The sequence below is a fragment of the Morus notabilis genome, unplaced genomic scaffold (genome assembly GCF_000414095.1).
Source record: "Morus notabilis unplaced genomic scaffold, ASM41409v2 Scaffold1032, whole genome shotgun sequence".
NCBI classification, from domain to species: domain Eukaryota; kingdom Viridiplantae; phylum Streptophyta; class Magnoliopsida; order Rosales; family Moraceae; genus Morus; species Morus notabilis.
Window position 1 is genome coordinate 67,360 of NW_010366892.1, and position 10,001 is coordinate 77,360.

Sequence of the window (10,001 nt, forward strand, 5' to 3'; positions counted from 1 at the left end):
TATGTTGTGTAATCTACAGTGAATGGCTGTCGTCGATGTTGTGGATGATTTGTTGGGGTGTGGCTGTAGTTGTCGTCGAGGTTTGCCCGTTGTGGCGTCAGAGGCAGCTTCCCGAGAGGCCCCAGTTATGGCCTCAGTAATGGTGGTTTTCGCCATTAGAAAGAGCAAGGGAAAAACTCAGTCCCACTCTGATACCATAAAGATTTTCAGAGAACATGATTTCTTATTTCCTTGATATGGTTTACAGTGAAGGCTCTCTTTAAAGAGAACCAAAAATACAAATATGGTAATTTCTTATTACCACGTTTATTCTTCTAGAAACTACCAAAAATACTACAAAGAAAATAGGAAATAAACATAAAGTCAAAATACTAAATTGAGATACAAAATCCATGGGAATCACTCGGATATCCCCTGGAATCACACGGATTTCCTACAATATATATATAAGAATATCGTGCGTACATATATATACGTTTAAAATGTTTCTTCTATTTCACGAAAGCAGTATAAAAGTTGCCCCATAAATAAATGAACTTCAGATAAAACATAATTTGATCAAATAGTGAAGAGCAAAGATACAAGTATGTCACAATCAACAACATCGAAGCCATAGAAGCGGATGTGATGCTCAAAGTAAGGAAATCAAAACTCATATTCCTCAACTATTTCACTAACCTTGGCAGTACATCATCAAGCAGTCAGCATAACATTTTGTAGATGGGAAGAAGATTCAAGACATATACATTGAAGTCAAAGACCTTGTTGACAAACCAAACACGAAAGAAGATAAAAATTAGGGATGATAAAGCGTTGCTTCTCGTATGAAAGTTCGAATCCCTCCAATAAAACATATCTTCTTCTCGCCTCCAACTGAATCTCCTTATGAGCTGATTGTAGAAAGAATCTGAGTACAGATAAGCATGGAACAGATTTTACGCTTAGACTCACTAATTGACAATCATTGAACAGAAACGCAACAAGAGATCACGAATACTTCAAGAAAAGCGGAAAAGTAGTCTTTGTTACCTTGTTGGTAAATGTACGAAACACCTCCACTTCCATGGCTTTATCAAGTTCCTAACAGTGGCAAAGAAGAAATTTCAGCAGACGTTTCTCCAAATTGCTTCAGCATCAGTTACATGTAATATCTACCCTAATCACGAAGACTGTGATAAAACAATTTTTTTTCCCCGATTAAATAGGTAATGTTACTCACACTCTCCGGATCAAGAGAGCTATCAATAGCACAAATGAGTTTCTGAAGGTCTTCATCTTTTAACGCGTCGCGAATATCACTGGAAGAAGCTGCAAAATACAAGATCCACTTTTGTTGGATAAGTATTTCTACTCATGCTTCGGATTATAGGTTTAAGCCAGTTACAAAACCAGACCTGTAGCCTCGTGTTGCGATCTCTTCACCACCTCGCCAGGTTCATCGACATTTAACGGTCTTTCTACACGTGACTCTGGATTGGCAGCTGAAAAAATAACAATGAAACAGAGACCAAAATTGCTCAGGCTCTTGGACCATAATATACCTATGTAAAACGTGTATGTATATACATCCCCTAAACATGTATGCTTAAAAACCTAACGACTTATCATGAATTAAAGAAGGGAAAATTCCGTACTTGATTTCTGATTCTGTTCGGAAGCCACTGGCATAGAGCATGGAATTTCTGCCAATCATATAAACTCAGTCCAGTTATTTCTAGTCACTACCAAAAGGAGGAGTATACACTACATATCCATTCACTTCAAAATTCCTTATGTTATGTACCCATCCAAAGATTCCTGAATGATTTACACTCGCCAAAAAAAAAAAAAAAATCTAAAGCGTACCTTTGTGTTTCTTGAAACAGGTTAGCGAGCAACTGCGAACAGGAAATTTACAAAATAAGAGAGAAATTTACAAAATAAGATATATATATATATATATTGCGTGAATCTGTAAATTTACTTACTAAGGGAGAAGACAAGAGGGACACTTGTACTTGGAAGCTGCTTGATTACAGACAAGACACTGTTTAGGCCCCATTCTTCAACTGTTCCGATGCCTTTCCAATGAACAACAACTAAATACTCAATACGACACGCCCTTCAAAATTATAAATCTCTAAAATTTGTTGTTGCTCCAAAAATTTGCACTGCAGAAATTGGCCTTCTACTCAGTGGAAATCTGAATGGTAAAGCTAAGGAAAAGAAAGCTTCCCTCGGTTGTGTTTCCGTGAAGAGACAGAGAGAGTAAGTTCGGTCAGAGGAGGAAGAATAGAAAAGCGAAAAAAAAAAAAAGAAAAGGGAACTTTTTAGCTAGCAGGTTGGGGCACTTTTGCAAATATCATAAATTTTAAGGATCAAAAGATAATCTTAAAAAGTTAAGGGGCCAATATATAATTTTTTGCCCCTAAAATATATTTCTTTGGTTTTTTTACTAAATAAAGTTATAATGCACATAAAAACCCTAATTAACTACTATAAACATCTAAATTTAAATAATTAATAATAATTAAATGCTCAGGGTGTTGCAAAGAATAATATAAAAGATGTAATTATTTTTTCAATAATTTATCATATTTATTCTTCTTTTTTCCTATTATAATTATTTATCTTTCCAAACGTCTATTTGCAACTATGTTTATTGTTGTTTTCCTTTTAGTAATTTAGTAATATTCTCCTTTATTTGAGGGGAAAAAATTGAGTACTTTATTAAAGAATTTTCAATAAAATAAGCTCAATCTAACTGTGTAAATTTCTATATATTTGGTAATAAATTGAATCAATATCTTAAATTTAAATATCAAATTAAAAGGGGAAGTTATTTTTTCAAAAAGAATGGCAGCTTAAATATTTCAAAGTTTGAAATATATTAAAAATTTTAAAAGCTTTTCATGTGGTTTCGTAATTTTTTTTAACAATTTTAATAACAATAATAATAATAATAGTAACAATAATAAAAATAATAACACTAAAAACAATAATAACAATAATAACAATAATAATAACAATAATAATATTAATAATAATAATAACAATATTAATAATATTAATATTAATAATAATAACAATATTAATAATAATAATAATAACAATATTAATAATAATATTAATAATAATAACAATATTAATAATAATATTAATAATAATAACAATATTAACAATAATAATATTAATAATAATAACAATAACAATAATAATAATTATTATTATTATTATTATTATTATTATAATTATAATAACAATAATAACAATAATAACAATAATAATAATAATAATAATAATAATTATTATTATTGTTATTGTTATTATTATTAATATTATTATTGTTAATATTGTTATTATTATTAATATTATTATTAATATTGTTATTATTATTAAAGCCGACACGAAAAAAACACGTTTATGACCCAACTAGCAAAAATAGTGAATTTTATATTGTATTCAAAACTATATTAATTGACTACTTAATATCACTTATAGTTAAAATCATGCATAATAGCCAACACACATTAAAATATCTAAAACATCACTTATGACATATGTTTCAAAACATACCAATTACTAAACATCTAAAGAAGTTTGAAAACATAACCAAGTACATTTAAATAAGTTTGAAAACATAACCAAATATTTGAAAATTTAAGTGCATAAACATAATCAACCATCTACAAGTCCATTGGCATATTTAAGTGCATAAAGCATAAAACATATTTAAAGTTTAGGTTTATCAATTACAAATCATCCATTGGCATTTTGTAATCAACCATCTACAAGTCCATCTACAAATCATCCATCTACAAGTCCATTGGCATTTTATAATTTTATCAACATACCATAACTTATTTAAAAGTTAGAGTGTTAAATTAAGTTAACCCCTTTTATCAAACACCCTTCATGCAAATGAGAGAATATAAATAAAACGGGCTGTGAGAGAATGAGAGAGAATGAGAGAATGAGAGAAAGAGAATTAGAGAAGCTAGGGTTTTATCTTAAAAAATATATATATATATATATATAGATTAATAAACGGGTCGGTTCGTGTCGTGTCGTGTCGGCCTGATTATGGCCCGTATAAATAAACGAGTTAAGCGTGTTAAACGGGCTGGCACGAATCCAACCCATTTATTTTCGTGTTATTCGTGCCAGCCCGTTAACGACCCAATTAATAATCGTGCGGTCTAAACTCATTTATCTCGTGTCATTTTCGTATCGTTTCATCGTGTCGTGTCCAAAATTACCGGCCCTAATAATAATAGAAGGTTGATCACATTACAATGGTCGATGTTTAGCACCAAAGAGACACTCCAAGAATTTTTTTTTTTTCTTCTCTGTTTAGATGAAGATGCCTAGCACCACTAACGATAAAACTTCCTAATATTGGAAGATGAAGGAGACTGCGGCCCATTTAGTTCCCTTATTCAAATTTTTAATTTGAGTTATAATTTGAGAGAAAAAGAAAAATAGGATAAGACTTGAGATGAATTAAAATTAATAGGCCAATAGTTTACATAAGTTAATAAATATGTCAAATTACTGTTTTTGTTCATAACTTATCTGGTTATAAATCATAACTTGACAAATTATTGTCCATAATTCACAATTTTTATCCATAACTAAAACCATAACTTAATAAATTTGTCCATAACTTATTTAGTTATGAACCATAACTTGACAAATTATGACCTATTAATTTCTATAACTAAAAATTGACCTATATACTTTCTTAAGCTTTTCATATTAACTTATTTTCTACTATTTCCGTTATAATTTTATGTGAATTTTTTAATGTAGTAAAAAAATTAAATATAACTTTTTAAAAAATTTTTACTACAATAAAATTTAAATAACGAAACTTGCATCTTTCCCCTCCAAAAGGCATCTCAGCAGCCAACAAAGCATATAATGATCTGAACACTACGGATTCGCAGTAGAGCATCCAAGGACAATTCTTAACGATTCCTAGTTAAAAATAGTATTTAAAGCATAATAATTCTAAAAACCTGCAATATAATATGAAAAAATAAATAGCATACTAACAGTCTAAAACACAAATTTTAACCATCATATCTTCGTCATGCCGCAAGGTAAGTTACTAAGTTATATTAAACCATAAAATTCTCCTTTTTGTGACGAGAAAAATATTTCCTCACTTTGATCGGAAAAAAAAAATATGTTTGACTTGTCACAGAGACGTCAAACGAATTCCAAAGTACAAACATAAGCATGTTGGGATTTCACATATAAAGCCCTTCTGGTACGCCTTCCTTTTTCTTGAACATCACCTTCTCCTTTGCCTTCTTGAAATCCACATGTGTCACCTGAAACGGAATTTAAACATTCACCATCAAAACCTATCCGCCATGTTAAAGCGAACAAGTAAATAAAATAAAAACATTTATTGGGAAAACGACGACAAAGGGTACGGCAAGTTGAATCTACAACTTATGGGGTTCTCTTTTGCTTGCCTAGAAATTGACTTTTAACAAAAATCCATTCAAGTTCAGTGTCAGTCTCACCTTCATACGGCGCTCTCTTAAAGCGAGTAAGCCGGCTTCTGTGCATATGGCCTTTATATCAGCTCCAGAAAACTCATCCTTGGTCATGACAAATTCTTCCAAGTTGACATCATCTGCCAATGTCATCCTTGATGTATGTATCTGCAAGATATGGCTCGCAATCATATTTTTAAACCTTACATCTTATAAATTTCAGGAAAGAATTTATCTATGCGTTTAAAACTCGTTCCAAAATAATTTTATTTTTTGTATGAAAATGAAAATGAAAATTTCAATCTCAGACAGAAATCATTTTTGAAAATGCGTTTGGTAGTTTTATCAAGAGATTGCTTTCAGTATAAAAAATCCATTAATGTCTCTCTTTCTCTCTGTGCTCGAGAGAGGAGAAAACCGAAACAAAAAATGAAAAACGACTAAAAGTCGTTTTTCATTTCTCTCCCATTTTACACTAAACCAAAAAATCGTTTTCATTTATGTTTTTTGTCTTTAATTGTGCAAAACACCGTTTCTTTCCCGTTTTCATTTTTTCTTTCTCAAAAAACATAAAAAATAAAAACAAAACCAACTCCAAACATGGAATATATAACTACAATAATCTTCTAAGATACCTGGAATATGCGCCTCCTTGTTTTGATATCAGGAAGAGGGAATTCAATTTTCCTATCTATTCGACCAGGCCGAAGCAAAGCTGGATCAAGACTTTCAATCCTATTTGTTGCGAGGATGACTTTGACGTCTCCTCTCGAATCAAAGCCGTCTAGCTGGTTAAGGAGCTCCAACATGGTCCTTTGTATTTCACGTTCCCCCCCTGAATGGGCATCATATCTGCAAGAGGAAAAAATATAGACCGTAATAACCACAAATGCCTCGAGAGGAAAACTGCAATCTCACCATTAAAATTTCAGTGGCTCACCTCTTGGTACCAACTGCATCGATTTCATCGATAAATACAATCGAAGGAGATAGATCATCAGCAACTCTAAAGAGCTCCCTAACTAATTTTGGGCCATCTCCCAAGTACTTTTGAATCAACTCACTACCAACAACACGCAAGAAAGTTGCTGATGTAGAATTTGCAACTGCCTGAAAGTACACAACTAAAGATTATAAGTGAAAACAGATCATATAACATGAGCAAATGCAAACCACACTTTTTAATCTCTCTTGCATTGGAGTGGTTTGGGAGAACCGGACGAGGTTCAGGAAAGGAGGGCACAGAAAAAGTATTAAGCATATCAAGCACGACGAATAGAAACATAATAAGATGCAGCATCTCAGTAAGGAGAAAAACAGAGTAAAGAAATATATAGAAACCTTTGCTAGCAAAGTCTTGCCAGTCCCTGGTTCTCCATACAGTATGACACCCTTTGGGGGCTTTATCCCAATGTCTTCATACAGTTCAGGATGAGTGAGCGGAAGCTCAACAGCTTCTTTTATCTCCTGTATCTGGGCATCTAATCCACCTATGTCAGCATACGATTCCAGTGGAGCTTTCTCAACTTTCATCACAGACACCATCGGATCAACTTCATCTTGAAGCAGCCCAACAACGGAGAGAACCTAAAAGCGATCACAAAATTATAGAAGATCAATTAAGGCATTGAAACTAGATCAATGGCACAACAAGACTGAAAATTTTCAGCCAAACTGTTGCAAAACTCACAAAGGAAAGTATCCTATTCATATATAGCTGTAAACTAAAAATTTACAAGGAAATGAAAAAAGGGATAGAATCCCATACACAGGAAAAAACTAGACCGTACACAAGGGATTCACAAGCAAGCAAGAAATAAAGTACAGATTATGCAATAGAGAACTCCAAGAAACTACGCAAAGCGATAGAAAAGTAATTATATTCCAAGACCCGGAAGGGAAGTATACAATTATGACTTAGCAAGAATGTCGAAAACATGCTTAAAATATTCGTTAGAACCGTTAAAAAAGTGACAATTAGATGCCCAATTCAGTGTAACAATGAAATCCTCTATACAAATTTTCAATTTGTAGCCGCTCTTCTCAAAGCACTAGCTTCCAATTCGCATTAAATTGAAAAAAGAAAAACCAAAATCCTAGCCTCAGAATTGAAGGGAGGAAACAAACTTACTTTATTGTGCATCAGAATCGCACAACCAGGCTCTAATTGGTCCTTATCGACGAAGGACAAAATCCCGACGTAGTACTCAGGCCCAACCGAGGACGATACAATGGCGTGATTCTCGTCAATGAGCTCCTCGAGATTTCCAACACTCATGGGGGAGCCTCGGAGATCATCGACCTTGGATCTATCTTCCTCAGCCTTCTCCTCCTGAGGCTTCAAGCGCTCTTGATTGCTGACGAACTCTTCCTCCATGAGAAGATAATCTTTGATTCGCTCAAGCTTCAAAAGCCTGAGCTTGCATTTCGTCAAAGGGGTCACCGTGGGAAGCCGAGCCGCAGCTTCGGGGCCCTTTTGCTTGCGCTGCTTGCGGCCGACCCGGGCTGGAGGAGCCGCAGGCTCGAACTTCTTCTCCTTCTTATCGCCTCCATCGGGCTTCCGATCACCTGGCAAGCCTGGACGGTTGAGGCCACCAGGGGTTCCTTGACCCATAGTTGTGTTGTGCTTTGATTTTCTTTGTTAATCTGACTGCGAGAGGAAACCAATATTAGCTTTTCTTTCTTTTCTTTTGTGGGGGAAGAGATCACGGCATACCATAAGGCATAAACATCTAAAGCACGATTCTTGGCATATCACAACGCATCTAAAACACAAAACGCAAACATAGCAATACGTATCAACATATCCAAGCAAAAGGAAAATGTCTTATTGAGTTTGAATTCCCAACTGCATCCCAAGTTCCAATTACTCTGTCAAAATTTCCAATTGTTTCAGCCGATTCAGATTTAAAAGATGACAAAAATTAATAAAGAAAAATACAATTTAGATAAATAGCAAAGGATCCTAAGACACTTCTTTATCTGCTCCAACTCAAAGACTTGCCAAGCTCAGCAATAAAGTTCCCAGAAAACAATAAACACTAACATCAATATGTACGCTTTTGGCAATACTGAAACACGATAACAGCATTACTATTTACTACTCAATAGTTTCCGAGCTTTCCCAGTAGGCATTTTCTCAAATGTCGATTGGAATACCTCACTCATCAACCCCCATCAAAAGAAACAAAAAAAAAAGTAATTGAACAAGATATTGAGTTAATATCATCAATCATTCGATTTCAGAGAAAAAAAATTGATGCATCCCAATTAGCATTCGGAATTCAGATTTCAGAGGAAAAACAACATTCGACCACAAAAACAAATGTATTAATTCAAATATAGTTAACACAATGTCAAAAAACACAACAACAAAAAAACCTAAGCGAGAAGAAGTGAAGAAGGTTGAAGAGAACCACCTCAGCTGACGGCGGGGACTGCTAGGGTTTTTTCAAGAGAAGAAGAGAAACTAAGCATGAGAAAAACGAGGGTATATGACCTAATATTACATATGCATACATACATATATATATATATATATATATATAGTTTGGGAATAGCCAAAACTAGGAGATCGAGAGGACAGAAGATAGATCGGAGAGAGAGAGAGATTGAGCTGTCTGTCTGAAAATAACAGAGGAGATTCCTGGGAAAGCAAGAAAATAGGGAAAGCAGGAGATGAAAGCAGAAAAACTTACCAAGTGAGTTCCGGATCCAAGGAGAGGGACGACAAGCAGAAACGGAGAGCTTTTCAAGGGGATTCTTTTTTCTTTTTTTTTGGCTGCAGTCTGCAGATGAGGAGGGCTTTGGTACTTTTGCTCGGAGAGAGAGAGAGAGAGATGTCGTTGGGATCAAGTCACCGATTTTCTCAGCCCAAAAAAAAAAAAGAAAAAAAAAAGGAATAAAGAAAGAAAAGAGAGAGAAGTGATTTTTGGTGTAATATGGGCCGGACTTGGTGGAATTAATTGGGAACCCCATTGTTTTCTTGGGCCTTTTCAAATAGCTGTCATAAAGCCCATAGACAAGTGATGAAACACAAAAACAAGAGAGCCCCTCAACTCGTCCAATTAGGCAATTTAAAAACCTTTGGTAAGGGGATTAATTCGAATCATGATTAATGATTAATAGTTTATTATAGTATTTTTTTTTATAAAAAATACACGTAAATTAAAAATAATTTTAATCTCATAATTCTAATCCATTAATCAAACGTCTTCTTAGTCTTTATTGTTTTTTTCCTAGCAACTAACTCCTTTAACTTGAAAATCTTTATAAGTAAGGGCCAGTCAAAAAGGCATCTATCTTTTTTTATGATTGTGATTACACAACGTACACGTGAGAGTCCGTTGAGGACAATGAATAGTGCTGGAACTTTGGACGGGCCGCCCGCGACCGCCCAAAAAACCCGAGGATTTGCCCGAGCCCGAACCCGACCCGCCCGAGATTTTAGGGCCGCCCGCCCGAGCCCAAATTTCACCTTGAACGGGCCGCGGGCTTGTATTCGGCGGCCCG

At 34.2% G+C, this 10,001-nt stretch overlaps 2 protein-coding genes across 3 annotated transcripts; both read right to left on the reverse strand.

Moving 5' to 3' along the window:
- Nucleotides 1–463: 463 nt before the first annotated feature.
- LOC21398270 (zinc finger HIT domain-containing protein 3) lies at nucleotides 464–2,260 on the reverse strand. The gene is made up of 7 exons (XM_024174314.1): nucleotides 1,968–2,260; nucleotides 1,846–1,877; nucleotides 1,635–1,682; nucleotides 1,395–1,481; nucleotides 1,220–1,308; nucleotides 1,030–1,080; nucleotides 464–907 (listed from the first exon to the last, which is right to left on the reverse strand). The coding sequence occupies exons 1-7, from the start codon at nucleotides 2,039–2,041 to the stop codon at nucleotides 884–886; spliced, it is 405 nt and encodes a 134-aa protein (XP_024030082.1). The 5' UTR covers nucleotides 2,042–2,260; the 3' UTR covers nucleotides 464–883.
- A 2,782-nt stretch (nucleotides 2,261–5,042) lies between these two features.
- On the reverse strand, nucleotides 5,043–9,352 carry LOC21398271 (26S proteasome regulatory subunit 4 homolog B). Of its 2 annotated transcripts, none has more exons than XM_010111374.2 (7): nucleotides 9,188–9,352; nucleotides 7,621–8,135; nucleotides 6,831–7,076; nucleotides 6,430–6,599; nucleotides 6,125–6,341; nucleotides 5,517–5,657; nucleotides 5,043–5,318 (listed from the first exon to the last, which is right to left on the reverse strand). In XM_010111374.2, exons 2-7 carry the CDS (start codon nucleotides 8,101–8,103, stop codon nucleotides 5,235–5,237), a joined length of 1,341 nt encoding a protein of 446 aa, XP_010109676.1. In that variant the 5' UTR covers nucleotides 8,104–8,135; nucleotides 9,188–9,352; the 3' UTR covers nucleotides 5,043–5,234. The 2 variants fall into 2 exon arrangements, with proteins under 2 accessions (XP_010109676.1, XP_024030059.1); XM_024174291.1 differs by having other exon boundaries at nucleotides 7,621–8,139.
- Nucleotides 9,353–10,001: the final 649 nt, after the last annotated feature.